The sequence below is a fragment of the Entelurus aequoreus genome, linkage group LG02 (genome assembly GCF_033978785.1).
Source record: "Entelurus aequoreus isolate RoL-2023_Sb linkage group LG02, RoL_Eaeq_v1.1, whole genome shotgun sequence".
Classification (NCBI taxonomy): domain Eukaryota; kingdom Metazoa; phylum Chordata; class Actinopteri; order Syngnathiformes; family Syngnathidae; genus Entelurus; species Entelurus aequoreus.
Genome location: NC_084732.1, coordinates 44180909 through 44197079, shown reverse-complemented (window position 1 = coordinate 44197079; position 16171 = coordinate 44180909). Strand labels below are relative to the sequence as shown.

General features: G+C 44.8%; 1 protein-coding gene across 1 annotated transcript in view; it reads left to right on the top strand.

The window, feature by feature from the left end:
• Window positions 1-2247: 2247 nt before the first annotated feature.
• fes (FES proto-oncogene, tyrosine kinase) overlaps window positions 2248-16171 on the top strand; it is a 62666-nt gene continuing 48742 nt past the window's right edge. Inside the window, exon 1 of the mRNA XM_062067731.1 lies at window positions 2248-2475. Within this exon, the coding sequence (XP_061923715.1) occupies window positions 2248-2475 (228 nt within the window). The remainder of the gene's footprint in view (window positions 2476-16171) is intronic.

Here is a 16171-nt window from a genome sequence, read left to right as displayed (position 1 = left end):
CTGGACTACAGGCAGGCCAGTCTAGTACCCGCACTCTTTTACTATGAAGCCACATTGATGTAACACGTGGCTTGGCATTGTCTTGCTGAAATAAGCAGGGGCGTCCATGGTAACGTTGCTTGGATGGCAACATATGTTGCTCCAAAACCTGTATGTACCTTTCAGCATTAATGGCGCCTTCACAGATGTGTAAGTTACCCATGTCTTGGGTACTAATACACCTCCGTACCATCACAGATGCTGGCATTTCAACTTTGCGCCTATAACAGTACAGATGGTTATTTTCCTCTTTGGTTCGAAGGACACTACGTCCACAGTTTCCAAAAACAATTTGAAATGTGGACTCGTCAGACCACAGAACACTTTTCCACTTTGCATCAGTCAATCTTAGATGAGCTCGGGCCCAGCGAAGCCGGCAGCTTTTCTGGGTGTTGTTGATAAATGGCTTTCGCTTTGCATAGTAGACTTTTAACTTGCACTTACAGATGTAGTGACGAACTGTAGTTACTGACAGTGGTTTTCTGAAGTGTTCCTGAGCCCATGTGGTGATATCCTTTACACACTGATATCGTTTTTTGATGCAGTACCACCTGAGAGATCGAAGGTCACGGGCATTCAATATTAGTTTTCGGCCTTGCAGTGATTTCTCCAGATTCTCTGAACCTTTTGATGATATTAAGGACTGTTGATGGTGAAATCTCTAAATTCCTTGCAATAGTTTGTTGAGAAATGTTCTTAAACTGTTCAACAATTTGCGCACACATTTGTTCACAAAGTGGTGACCCTCACCCCATCTTTGTTTGTGAATGACTGAGCATTTCATGGAAGCTGCTTTTATACCCAATCATGGCACCCACCGTTCATAATTAGCCTGTTCACCTGTGGGATGTTCCAAATAAGTGTTTGATGAGCATTACTCAACTTTCTCAGTCTTTTTTGCCACTTGTGCCAGTTTTTTGAAACATGTTGCAGGCATCAAAATCCAAATGAGCTAATATTTGCAAAAAATTACTTTATTCAATTGAATACAAGTTGAAAAGGATTTGCAAATCATTGTATTCTGTTTTCATTTACGATTTACACAATGTGCCAACTGGTTTTGGGTCTTGTATATAAAATGTTGACGAAGGTTTTTGGGTGTTTTTTTTTTAGAGCGCTTTACAGGCAGAATAGTTAAAATCGTTACTTCCTGCATTGTTAACCACCTATTGCTAGTGTTTATTTAAAGACATGCATAGCATAATAGCCAACATTTCCCCAGAAGTGCAGTTCCCTTTTAACCCATATTGGACATTTCCTAAAATGTTCATGCAACATTTACCTATAATGTTTTGAGTTATGCTGGTAACTTACTAATACAAAAAAAAACCCAAAAAACTAAAAGAAAAACTTTCTGGTAGAGGTATCTTTTATAGAAAATGACCAAGAGGTTACCCACTGCATACAAGTGTTGCACATGTTTGTGTGATTTAACTTTATCCAATTATTTGCCGGTTGCCAAGATAAAAAGAAAATAATTTCTAGAAATTTCCCTCATTTTAAGAGCTATTTACTTATTTTTAGTCATTGATTAATCTTACTTTTAGCATGAATAATTATATTTTGTCTCTCCTAGTTTAAAATTATTAAAATTGAGAAAATAACTATTCGAGTAAAATATTTTTGTTTCCCGCCCACATAGAACATCTTGTTTAAAGATTCAAGGATGCTTAATTTAAGAAGTGCAAGTTAAATATAGCTTATTACTCTCTTAAAAGTCCTGCTAATTTCTAGATATACAAATCTTAATTTAGGACATCTTATCAGGTAAAACTATCTATCCATGCAGCTAGTTAATTTCACTAGTTTTTAGTACTTTTTGTCCCTAAAATCTAGTCTATTCATCTTATATTTTGACAGTTCTTTTCTGTGGTGTATGTGCTTGTACTTCACAATCAAAGAACTCTAACATTTATTCCACAGAAACATTTGACTTACTGCTAATTCCACTGTTAACAAGATATTGTACGATTGGCAAAGCAGTAATGACTGTTGATGTATGTAAGTCCGTAAATGAAAGTGATAGTTACAAAACAAGTTAAATGAGGAAGTGCTGCCTGGTGTGAACATCAAGCAGGGAACTAACTTATCTCTCATGTCAGTGCAGCTGCCGCCACAACACACCACTTTTGTTTCACTGGTGACGACAACACGCTGCTCCAGTTGGGACAAATTCTTTGCTTGAGTTTTGCTTCGTTGTGGTCCCAGATGGGCTTCGGGGAGGACCTGCGTTGCCCACGTGCTCATGCGGCCGTGCTCAAGCTGCTGGACTCTGAGCTTCACCTGATGGAGGTCATGAAGAAGTGGATGGGCCAGAGGGCGAAGAGCGAGAGGGACTTTGCAGTGCAGCTGCACCACATGACTCTCCTGGTGGACAAGCAGGAGCGCACCCATGAACCAGGACCAGGACTGGACCATATCAGCCGGGTCAACAAGGTCAGCCCACACAACACAGTTCTCATCAGAGAGAGGAACAACATCACTTCACAGAAAAAAATTGAAGTTATTTAAATTAGAGAAAGACACAAGTAACTCAATGGAAGTTTACTGCTTGTCGTTTATAGTAGTGTAGAAATACTTACCATTTTTCATTATAGTAAGCTACTGCAGGTGAGGCATTGATGCCTTTGGAGTTTTGTCGTTTTTATTTTTTTAACCTTAAATGATTTATACATTTGTCCAGTATTTTTCAACCTTTTTCTGAGCCGAAGCACATTTTTTTCATTGAAAAAATGCGGAGGCACACCACCAGCAGAAAATATAAAACAATGAAACTCAGCAGCTGATATTGACAGTAAAAAGTCGTTCTCGCAATTGTTGGAAATGAATTCAAACCATAACCAAGCATTTATCACGCCGCCACTTATTTAGAGTTTTTTTGGTGTTTTCTTGTGTGTAGTGTTTTAGTTCTTGTCTTGCGCTCATATTTTGTTGTTGATTGTCATTTCATGTACGGATGTACTTTGTGGACGCCGTCTGCTCCATGTGCTGTAAGTCTTTGCTGTCGTCCAGCATTCTGTTTTTGTTTACTTTGCAGCCAGTTCAGTTTTAGTTTTGTTTTGCATAGCCTTCCCTAAGCTTCAATGCCTTTTGTTTATTTTTGGTTTAAGCATTAGATACCTTTTTACCTGCACACTGCCTCCTGCTGTCATCCGCAAATTGGGATCACGACAAACCATGTTCCTGACATCTACAAAGCAATTAGCTACCTGCTGCCACCTACTGATATGGAAGAGTATTACACGGTTACGCTGCCGAGCTCTTGACAGCACAGACAATAATTACTGGTTTGCAAAAAATATTTTTGACCCGATTAGGTGAAATTACATAATTTCCCACGGACCACCAAACAATATCTCACGGTACACTAGTGTGCCGCGGCACAGTGGTTGAAAAACACTGCTCTAATCATGCTAACACAGGTAGCTCATTAAGGTGATGATAAAAAAAATAAGGGAGTAATTCACTGTCATAAAAATGTTATCAAATACTAGGGATGCTCCGATCAGTGTTTTATACAGCCGATTCCGATACCGATCATCCTTGAGTGAAATCGTCCGATCCCAATACCAATCACATGTATTAAATGTAAGTTTTTCCATTTATTTATGGTGAGTGCTTTTGACAGATATGCAATATTTAAAGGCCTACTGAAACCCACTACTAACGACCACACAGTCTGATAGTTTATATATCAATGATACAATCTTAACATTGCAACACATGCCAATACGGCCGGGTTAACTTATAAAGTGCAATTTTAAATTTCCCGGGAAACTTCCGGTTGAAAACGTCTATGTATGATGACGTTTGCGCGTGACGTCGATGGTTGAAACGGAAGTATTCGGACACATTGTATCCCAATACAAACAGCTCTGTTTTCATCGCAAAATTGCACAGTATTCTGGACATCTCTGTTGGTGAATCTTTTGCAATTTGTTTAATGAACAATGGAGACTGCAAAGAAGAAAGCTGTAGGTGGGATCTGTGTATTAGCGGCTGGCTGCAGCAACACAACCAGGAGGACTTTGAGTTGGATAGCAGACGCGCTATCCGACGCTAGCCGCCGACCGCATCGATGATCGGGTGAAGTCCTTTGTCGCGCCGTCGATCGCTGGAACGCAGGTGAGCACGGGTGTTGATGAGCAGATGAGGGCTGGCGTAGGTGGAGAGCTAATGTTTTTAGCATAGCTCTGTCGAGGTCCCGTAGCTAAGTTAGCTTCAATGGCGTCGTTAGCAACAGCATTGCTAGGCTTTGCCAGGCGGTACAGCATTAACCGTGTGGTTACAGGTCCAGAGTTTGGTAGTATTGTTGATCTTCTGTCTATCCTTCCGGTCAGGGGCTTATTTCTTTTGTTTATATCTGCATTTAAGCACGATGCTATCACGTTAGCTCCGTAGCTAAAGTGCTTCGCCGATGTATTGTCGTAGAGATAAAAGTCACTGTGAATGTCCATTTCGCGTTCTCGACTCTCATTGTCAAGAGGATATAGAATCCGAGGTGGTTTAAAATACAAATCCGTGATCCACAATAGAAAAAGGAGAAAGTGTGGAATCCAATGAGCCAGCTTGTACCTAAGTTACGGTCAGAGCGAAAAAAGATACGTCCTGCACTGCACTCTAGTCCTTCACTCTCACGTTCCTCATCCACGAATCTTTCATCCTCGCTCAAATTAATGGGGTAATCGTCGCTTTCTCGGTCCGAATCGCTCTCGCTGCTGGTGTAAACAATGAGGAAATTTGAGGAGCCCTTCAACCTGCGACGTCACGCTACTTCCGGTACAGGCAAGGCTTTTTTTATCAGCGACCAAAAGTTGCGAACTTTATCGTCAATGTTCTCTACTAAATCCTTTCAGCAAAAATATGGCAATATCGCGAAATGATCAAGTATGACACATAGAATGGATCTGCTATCCCCGTTTAAATAAGAAAATTTCATCTCAGTAGGCCTTTAATCTAGTTCCCTTTTTTCTTTTATTACATTTGAGGAGAAGGAAGTCAAAGTTACACAATAACTAAACTAAAGCAACAATTACTCACTAAATGGTAAACAGATTTGACTTGTATAGGACTTTTCTACCTTCTAGGTGCTCAAAGCGCTTTGACACTATTTTCACATTCATCTAATGATGATGCAGCATCAGGATCAGCTGGGGGTTCAGTATCTTGCTCAAGGATACTTAGACAGGGTCTCAGGTCTGAGGCTCAAGCCCGCAACCTTCAGGTTTGGAGACAACCACTCTACCACCTGAGTCGTTCTCTATAACTCATTTTGAATATTTGTTTGCCCTCAAAGTCCTCTTGTGTCCTGGAAATTATTCAACGTTTGTAAACAAAACAAAAACACTGAACAAATGATTTAGCAAAAGTAGAAACCAATCACTCAAGTATTGGTCATATAAGGATGCTATTCTTGGTATCAACACCACACATTCATGTATTGATTGACTGTGACAATGCTGACACACCAACAGTTGTTATAATATCCTCTCTCTAGACCAGGGGTTCCCAATGTGGGGCCGGGGGCCAAATTTGGCCCTTTGAGCCGTTTGATTTGGCTTCCCAAATGTAATACAGTCATACTGACCTTTTAAACCCATTCGGAGTGCCACAACCTGATATTAATATCACATATATCACAGATTATATTGGCTTGCATCTAAACTTTCCAACATTAGTTTTACTACAAGCAATCCTGCAGCGTGTTTACTTGTGCAAAGTTGGACAGCCAGTTAACATCTACGTGTCCTCTATAAGCACACAAGGCTGGTATGTTCTCCTATTAGGGGGGAGGAGTATATTTATAGCTAGAATTCACTAAAATTTAAGTATTTCTTATATATACAGGTATATATATATATATATATATATATATATATATATATATATATATATATATATATATATATATATATATATAAATACTTGAATTTCAGTGTTCATTTATTTACACATATGCACACACATAACACTCCTCTACTCATTGTTGTATTTGAAGTGCAATGCTTTGCAGTCAGTAGCACAGCCTTTGAAAGAGCATAGGTATGGGCAGCACCTGTGAAATTTAATTTGCAGGAAAGGAGTGAGTTTAGGGTTGAATTGTCCATCCTCGTTCTATTCTCTGTCACTATCTTTCTAACCATGCTGAACACCCACTCTGATGATGCATTGCTGTGTGGCACGCACAAAAGTGCCTTCATCAGGGAACTCTCCTGAAGGAATCAATAAAGTACTATCTATCTATCTATCTATCTATCTATCAAATGCACCAGAGTCTAGAATCGTCCATCTCTCCCTAGCATACCCCTTCCCCTTCGAGCTGTCGTGGATGAACTGAAATTCTTGTTTCCAATCATTTTAGAACTTGCAAGCGTACTTCTTCTTCTTACTCGTCGTCGCCATGACTGTCTCTTCTTCGTTCTTCTGCTTCGTCTCTGTTATGTTTTTGAACATTACTACTTGCCGTAGTTTTGAAGCAATGCATGGAAATCCGGATGTTGTGTGTCAGTGTATTAACGTGCCGGCTGGAATAAACACGCGCTGAGAAAGAGCTCTGTGCCTTTATGAGTTATAGATTAACCTATGGATAATGGAGACATATATAATAGTCTCCTTCTTGTTGTGTGTGCAGTTGCACACTGAGCTCCAAAAGCCGTAGATGTTATAACGTGACTGGGCTGGCACGCTGTTTATAAGGAGGAAAAGCGGACGTGACGACAGGCTGTCCTCACTGAGGTCCGGCTGGAAATCGGGAGAAAGGTTATTCCGGGAGATTTTCGGGAGAGGGACTGAAATTCGGGAGTCTCACGGAAAATTTGGGAGGGTTGGCATGTATGAGCCAGGGAAGGGCGGGAGTGGGCCAGGAGGAGGGAAAACCATACGTCCCTCGGCGAGTCCCAGCAGGAGGCCAGGAAGGACATCACGGTGGGCTCCACTGGAGCTTTCGCCGGACTGGCAGGACGAGCGGGTGCTGGCAGGGAGAGCAGCCGTGGTGCAGCTTCTGGAAGCCGCCTTGGAGCAGGAACAGGTGCTGGGGGTTCAGCCGGTGTTGGGCGTCGTGGCGCCGCGACCGGCGTGTGACGCTGTGTGGGAACCGGTGGCCGACGTGCCGGCACAGGCGATTTCCGTCGAGCGGGTGCAAGAGGTTGCACAGCAGGCGACGGGGAAGTTGGCTGCGGTGGCCGCGCCGGTTGGAGATCCGGAACCGGCGGCCGGAGATCCGGAACCGGTGGCCGAGCCGGGAGGAGCGAAGGCGGCGGTGGGCGAACTGGTCGGAGATCCAGAACCGGCGGCTGAGCCGGGAGGGACGTAGGTGGCGGTGGCCTGGCCAGTTGGAGAGCCAGAACCGGCGGTTGAGGCGGAGGAAGAAGGTCCGAGAGTGCTGTGGGCTGGGACCACACAAACCTGGCTTTCAAGTCCTCCATGAACTGTGCGGTCCAGAACGTCAGCTGTGCCTCGCCGACAGGGGTTCCTGCGAGGCCACAACAGTCAGGCTCAAAGATCCTGTTAGGAACTCGCATGGCCGCCGTTCTTGTGATCCCAAGATGCAGGTAAATTGAGTTTTAATCTCATATAACAGAAAATGAAGCAGTCTTGCATACCAACGTTTCCAAACATAGAGTGATCTTCGAGCATTGAGCAGTGCTCAAGACAAGGCATATATAGGACACGCTGATTGGCAGCAGGTGTGGACCGGCTGCCAATCAACGGCAGGTGAGTGATCAGTGCTCAGAGACAAACAGGAAATGGAACAAAATAAAAGCACTGACGGGAAGTAAATACAAAAACAAGGAAAACAAACAGAAATGAAGTGACAGATCGTCACACCCTCATCGCTCACACAATCATGTGGTGTCATGTTCGCAAGGCTAACTAGTTGACTAACTAGTTGGCCATCCATCATTGTTATTGCTACTAAATATTTTTTGGGGGGCCCCTGCCAAAATTGGATTCCCACCACGGTAGCGCACACACTTTAATGCTGAGCCTTTGTCCGTCCACAAATGATTACTACACGTAAGACAAACACTTTATATTTGTGGTTATCATAAGGATATGTGTTAAAAATTATCCAGGCTTTTATCTTGTCCGAAAATTAAAGAGTTGGCCATTTCTATGTTATTATTTATAAAGGACTGTTATAGATCCAGTGTTTGTGTTTATCACAGAGGAGGGGAGAGGGCGGGGCAGAGCGCGGGGCAGAGCACGGTATCTCTGGCCCAAACTCCTCCTCCTCCTCGACCACCGTCACTATGGAAACAGGCTCCGCCTCCTTCCATGCCTTCAAGAGGTTAAGATGGTAAATTTGAGTGTCTCCGCCCCGGTCCGAGCGCCGGACCTCATAATCCACATCACTCACTTGCCGTGTGACCACAAAGGGTCTTTGCCACCTGGCGAGTAATTTCGAGCTGGACGTTGGAAGTAACACAAGCACTTTTTCTCCCGGTGAAAATTTCCTTAGCTGTGTCCCTATGTTATACAAGCGCTGCTGACGTTCCTGGGCCTGGAGCAAATTCTCACGTGACAAGTGCCCCACCGTGTGGAGTTTTGCTCGGAGGTCCATGACGTATTGAATTTCATTTTGGCTGTGGCCTGGACCCTCCTCCCAGTTTTCTTGAATTATGTGCAAAACCCAGCGCGACTTCCTGCCGTATAATAATTCAAAAGGGGAAAACCCTGTGGAGGCCTGGGGTACTTCCCGCATTGCAAACAGTAGGGGCTCCAACCATGTATCCCAATTTGGTTTGTCCTTGTGCGTAAAGTTAAAAGTTAAAGTTAAGTTAAAGTACCAATGATTGTCACACACACACAAGGTGTGGTGAAATTTGTCCTCTGCATTTTACCCATCCCCTTGATCACCCCCTGGGAGGTGAGGGGAGCAGTGGGCAGCAGCGGTGCCGCGCCCGGGAATCATTTTTGGTGATTTAACCCCCAATTCCAACCCTTGATGCTGAGTGCTAAGCAGGGAGGTAATGGGCCCCATTTTTATAGTCTTTGGTATGACTCGGCCGGGGTTTGAACTCACAACCTACCGATCTCAGGGCGGACACTCTAACCACTAGGCCACTGAGTAGACTTATGGATCATGGTTTTCATCGTCTTATTCAGCCGCTCCACCAGCCCGTCAGTTTGCGGGTGGTATACGCTGGTTCGGATCGCCTTAATTCCCAATAATCCGTATAGTTCCTTTATCGTGCGTGACATAAAGGACATGCCCTGGTCAGTCTGTATCTTTTTCGGGATTCAGACTCAGGAGATGACCTGAAACAGCGCTTGCGCTACACTCTTTGCAGAGATGGAGCGCAGTGGCACTGCTTCTGGATAACGAGTTGCGTAATCCACCAGGACTAGCACAAAACAATATCCCCGTGTGCTCCAGTGGAATGGTCCGATGAGGCCCATGCCAATCCTTTCGAATGGGACCTCCATGAGTGGTCATGGGTGCAAGGGCGCCTTGGGGGTGGCCACCGAATTGACCAGCCGGCATCCGGGCAGACGTGCACCGCTGGTGTGCTGCCTGCCCGGATTCCCGGCCGATAGAATCGGACCATTACCCGATTGAGTGTCTTATCATACCCCATGTGGCCAGCCATGGGGTTGACGTGCGCCGCCTGGAAAATCATTTCCCTACGGCGTTTCGGCACCAACAACTGGGTGATTTCTTCTCCTGTCTGAGTGTCACGACTCACTCTGTATAATCTGTCCCTAATTAATGCAAAGTGCGGGAATACCCACGCTATTCCCGTGCGCACCCGCTGACCGTCAATTGATATCACTTGGTTCCAGGCAGAGCGCAGAGTGTCATCCCGCGACTTCTCAAGGGGGAATCCTCCACGGGGTGCCATTGGAGGGCCGGGGGGGCTTCCCGTGAAGCCCCCGCCGGTTCCCCCTCGACAGCGCCGGATGATCTCGCGTCGCCACTGAGAACAGCGCATATATACCTACTCAGTGGCCTAGTGGTTAGAGTGTCCGCCCTGAGATCGGTAGGTTGTGAGGTCAAACCCCGGCCGAGTCATACCAAAGACTATAAAAAATGGGACCCATTACCTCCCTGCTTGGCACTCAGCATCAAGAGTTGGAATTGGGGGTTAAATCACCAAAAATGATTCCTGGGCGTGGCACTGCTGCTGCCCACTGCTCCCCTCACCTCCCAGGGGGTGATCAAGGGATGGGTCAAATGCAGAGGACAAATTTCACCACACCTAGTGTGTGTGTGACAATCATTGGTACTTTAACTTTAACTTATAGATCCTGTTTCCCTACCGGCCGTGAACGCACCCCTGCGCACTGTTTTACTAAGTCATGAAACCCCGCCCAATTTTTTTTTATTACACCAAATGTCTACTAGCACCACAGGGTACTCGTGCACATCCCCATGAACACATTTAATTTTCACCCGTGTTGCCTGCCTCAAAGCCCCGGGTCGAACCAGGTTCTGGTGGATCATTGACTGCTCGCAGCCCGGATCAACCATCGCCCGGTGTGTACTCCCTTGTATCCTTACTGGCATACAGTACGTCTCACCTGGGCCAGGGGAGGGCGCCGGAGGGCCGACAACTCAGATCACCTGCTTCACCCCCACACGTGGAGGTCCCTGACGTACGTCATCGGGCTGCCCACGCCTCCAGCACGCCTGCCCAGGCGTTTGAGGGGCCGTCTGCGCAGGAAGCACCGTATTTGCAGCAGGTGAGACCTGCGAGGAAGCACACACAAAAGAGAACTGCACTCTGCACTGAAAGATGGTGATGTGCGTACATGGAAGAGAATGCAATGTGTCAGGTTGGATGCAACATGGAGTTATGCTGAACGAAATGTGGCAGTCATTTTAGTGTTGGCCTTGGCTTGCCATCAAAGTAGGCATATGCGATGTACAATATATTATATATTAATATATATATAATTATTCCGATGGTGGTCCGTGCATTCAAACTATACATTTTAGCAGGGTAATGCCAACAATCTGTCCCGACTCCCGATGAAAATATTGCTGTGTAACTTTACAAATACATTTAGCTAATCGACATCAGTAAAACGTGGCATAATTACTTAGTAAACCATCTTGCAAGATGCATAAACAAGAGAAACCTACAGCGTAGGACTCGTTGATTGCCATTTGAAGTTCCTTGGAGTAGAATTTAGATTCGACTGTGTATCTAGCAAGCTCAGTCATGGAGAGTGGGAGGGGACTACAGAATTTTGACCGTGATTGCAGTACCATTTCCACTAGTGGTACACATACCAAAGTTTGAGAATCACTGTAATAGACAATTAATATTATTTTATGCTCCACCTCAACTACCTACGCTGACCGCATGTCCTTGCAGCTACTGTATATCTTTTTAAGGGACAAAACTGAAACTTGAATATAAGGTAGTGTCCAGTTTATAGAATTACTAGCCACTGAAAAGTCAACACACTACTATGATAGTGTAAATATTTGTCAACACAAGTGAGTACACCTCCCAGAGGACATATTGTGTCCACATATTTAGTGTGAGCTCCATTGTTATCTAGTACTGACTTATTCCTCTTGGACACGAAAGTCACCCAAACTGCACTGCTTGTTACGGTAATCCTCTTCCAGTCCTCCATGATGACATCACCGGTGGTTGTTAGACACTGTGCTCACAACCTTCTTTCTACTTGAGGAGACCCCTATTGGGTTCAGGTCTGGAGACACACTTGACCACTCCATAATCTTCACCTTCATCTTCCTCAGTAAGGCACATGTCCTCTTGGAGGTGTTTCATGTTAAGAACTGCCAGGCAGCCCAGGTTTTCCAAAAGGAGGGCATCATGCCCCTCAATAAACCACAGCTCCCCATTGCCAGCAGCACTCTTGCAGCCCCAGACCATTACACTACCATCACTATGACTTTGAGATTTCCCGAACCCAATATTTCTCTTCTTTTAACTTATCTGTGTTCGGCTGAGCCCAGCCAAGCTGATCTTTACCACAGCTGTGTTCCAGTATTTACATGGCTAAAGGTTGCACTCGTGTGAAAGATTCCTTCAAAAGGGATGCACACTTCGGGAGAAGCAAATACATTTCCATATTCCTTGTTAAACACATGCAGGAGTTGCATTAAAATAGTGTCTCGCCAGAACACTGGCTTGAATTTGTGAGCGAGCTGCAACGAACGCATTGTCTATCCACAGTGTGAAGCCGCTTCTAAGATACCAAAACTCACCACAATGGCGGAAAAAAAACTATGTTTCTGCCAAGTAGCTTCCTCGCCGGAGGACTCGAGGAAAATGAATGGCTAAGCATATCACACACACACACACACACACACACACACGCACACACACACACACACACACACACACACACACACACACACACACACACACACACACACACACACACACACACACACACACACACACACACACACACACACACACACACACACACACACACACACACACACACACACACACACACCGAACAGGACGACAGAAGACTATAAGTGCTCAAGCTTCAATGTAAAGTAGGGGTGATCGATCCAGATGTCGATACTATCGATACTTAGTATAGTATCAGTATATATACAAACCCCGTTTCCATATGAGTTGGGAAATTGTGTTAGATGTAAATATAAACGGAATACAATGATTTGCAAATCCTTTTCAACTTATATTCAATTGAATAGACTGCAAAGACAAGATATTTAATGTTTGAAATGGTAAACTTTGTTATTTTTTGCAAATAATCATTAACTTAGTATTTAATGGCAGCAACATGTTACAAAAAAGTTGGCACTTGGGCATGTTTACCACTGTGTTACATGGCCTTTCCTTTTAACAATACTCAGTAAACGTTTGGGAACTGAGGAGACACATTTTTGAAGCTTTTCAGGTGGAACTCTTTCCCATTCTTGCTTGATGTACAGCTTAAGTTGTTCAACAGTCCGGGGGTCTCCGTTGTGGTTTTTAGGCTTCATAATGCGCCACACATTTTCAATGAGAGACAGGTCTGGACTACAGGCAGGCCAGTCTAGTATCCGCACTCTTTTACTATGAAGCCACGTTGATGTAACACGTGGCTTGACATTGTCTTGCTGAAATAAGCAGGGGCGTCCATGGTAACGTTGCTTGGATGGCAACATATGTTGCTCCAAAACCTGTATGTACCTTTCAGCATTAATGGCGCCTTCACAGATGTGTAAGTTACCCATGTCTTGGGCACTAATACACCACCATACCATCACAGATGCTGGCTTTTCAACTTTGCGCCTATAACAATCCGAATGTTTTTTTTCCTCTTTGGTCCGGAGGACACGACGTCCACAGTTTCCAAAAACAATTTGAAATGTGGACTCGTCAGACCACAGAACACTTTCCACTTTGTATCAGTCCATCTTAGATGAGCTCAGGCCCAGCGAAGCCGACTGCGTTTCTGGGTGTTGTTGATAAACGGTTTTCGCCTTGCATAGGAGAGTTTTAACTTGCACTTACAGATGTAGCGACCAACTGTAGTTACTGATAGTGAGTTTCTGAAGTGTTCCTGAGCCCATGTGGTGATATCCTTTACACACTGATGTCGCTTGTTGATGCAGTACAGCCTGAGGGATCGAAGGTCACGGGCTTAGCTGCTTACGTGCAGTGATTTCTCCAGATTCTCTGAACCCTTTGATGATATTACGGACCGTAGATGGTGAAATCCCTAAATTCCTTGCAATAGCTGGTTGAGAAAGGTTTTCTTAAACTGTTCAACAATTTGCTCACGCATGTGTTGACAAAGACTTCTATGGAAAGGAAACAACAAGGATTCAGATTTCCCTCGCCCGGACGCGGGTCACCGGGGCCCCCCTCCGGAGCCAGGTATGACTGATCTGATAACATGGTCAGAGTGCACAAACGTTCCCATCATCCGACTGTGAAATCTATAGAATGGTGTTTTGTTATTGGACTTTTGTGCTCGTCACGGATTGTCCATAACGAACACCATGTTCAAGCATAAGGATGTCCATATGTGCACTTGGCACCAGGACACCCTAGGCCGCAGTTCCATGATCGACTTTGTAGTTGTGTCATCGGATTTGCGGCCTAATGTTTTGGACACTCGGGTGAAGAGAGGGGCGGAGCTTTCTACCGATCACCACCTGGTGGTGAGTTGGCTGCGATGGTGGGGGAGGATGCCGGACAGACCTGGCAGGCCCAAACGCATTGTGAGGGTCTGCTGGGAACGTCTGGCAGAGTCTCCTGTCAGAGAGAGTTTCAATTCCCACCTCCGGAAGAACTTTGAACATGTCACGAGGGAGGTGCACCTCTATTGTTGAGGCGGCTGATTGGAGCTGTGGCCGCAAGGTAGTTGGTGCCTGTCGTGGCGGTAATTCTAGAACCCGTTGGTGGACACCGGCAGTGAGGGATGCCGTCAAGCTGAAGAAGGAGTCCTATCGGGTTCTTTTGGCTCATGGGACTCCGGAGGCAGCAGACAGGTACGACAGGCCAAGCGGTGTGCGGCTTCAGCGGTCGCAGAGGCAAAAACTCGGACATGGGAGGAGTTCGGCGAGGCCATGGTAAACGACTTCCGGACGGCTTCGAAGCGATTCTGGACCACCATCCGCCGCCTCAGGAAGGGGAAGCAGTGCACTGTCAACACCGTGTATGGTGCGGATGGTGTTCTGCTGACCTCGACTGCGGATGTTGGGGATCGGTGGATGGAATACGTCGAAGTCCTCCTCAATCCCACCGACACGTCTTCCTATGAGGAAGCAGTGCCTGGGGAATCTGTGGTGGGCTCTCCTATTTTTGGGGCTGAGGTTGCTGAGGTAGTTAAAAAGCTCCTCGGTGGCAAGGCCCCGGGGGTGGATGAGAGCCGCCCGGAGTTCCTTAAGGCTCTGGATGCTGTGGGGCTGTCTTGGTTGACAAGACTCTGCAGCATCGCATGGACATCGGGGGCAGTACCTCTGGATTGGCAGACCGGGGTGGTGGTTCCTCTCTTTAAGAAGGGGAACCAGAGGGTGTGTTCCAACTATTGTGGGATCACACTCCTCAGCCTTTGGTTTGGTTGGTTTTAAAAATGTATGTATTTAATACATCATCTGATTTGCATCAATACTAGCACATTCTACATTTAATAAGACAAGCGTCTTAAAACGTGTTACATTCTGTGAAACATTTTCAGTTCTATAAGCTGTTGTTAAAAAATAGGATTGAGACTCGAAATCGGATCGGATCTGAGGCCAAAAACATCGATCGTGACGTCCCTAATGTTATTGGCTGTATGCAAAAAACAATGTTCCCGTTACTCGCTTTTGTTCCAACAATATCGTCTATGCGTGGACGTATTTTTTGTTGATACCGCCATACAAGCTGTGCACTGACTGCTCTAAAGTTGATCTAAGTTTTATTTTTAAACATTATTCCTTGAAGAAATATAATGTGATTTTTTTTTTTTTGCTTAAATGTGAAAAGTGTACTCACTTTTGTGAACTACTGTGTATGACAGGAGGTAAATATTGGAGAAAACTTTCAGTATGATGCAGTGCAGTTGTACACCACTGCAAACTACAACCACGATAATAAAGATATTAGAATATGCCTCTGACGGTGTCAACGTATCTTCTAGGACAGGGGTCGGCAAAACAAATCTGTCTGGAGCCGCAAAAAATTAAAAGCCGTATATAAGTCTTATAAAGAAGGCCACACATGGCGTAAGTGTCTATATTAGCTATAATAGCCTACTATCAAAATGACTACAGTATGTGTCGCAGGCTGAAGCAAATCTTCGTTGACAGAAATGTTGAAATGTTATATTTATTCTACACATTTTTACAATATTAGAAACCATTAGTATATCAGAGGCTACTCAGAAGGTAAGATAACTCCTGGAAATGACTGGCTTTTAATGGCCAAAGGTATAGATGCGTGCGTCCAAGTTAAAGGAAACGGCCGGCTGTCTTCTTTTAATAGATTTATTACAATCTTTGGCAAGCTAGGTAATGTTTGCTGTGGTCTGGAACAACACGGCACACAAACAACTATCTGAAATGCAGCCAATATCACAAAACAGATAATGTGTCATGAGACATGCAAAACTAAATTGTATACAACATACTAAAACAAAAAATGATTTTCCTCCAATCTTTTTCCATTTTCAATCCTTTTTTAAAAATGCTCCAGGG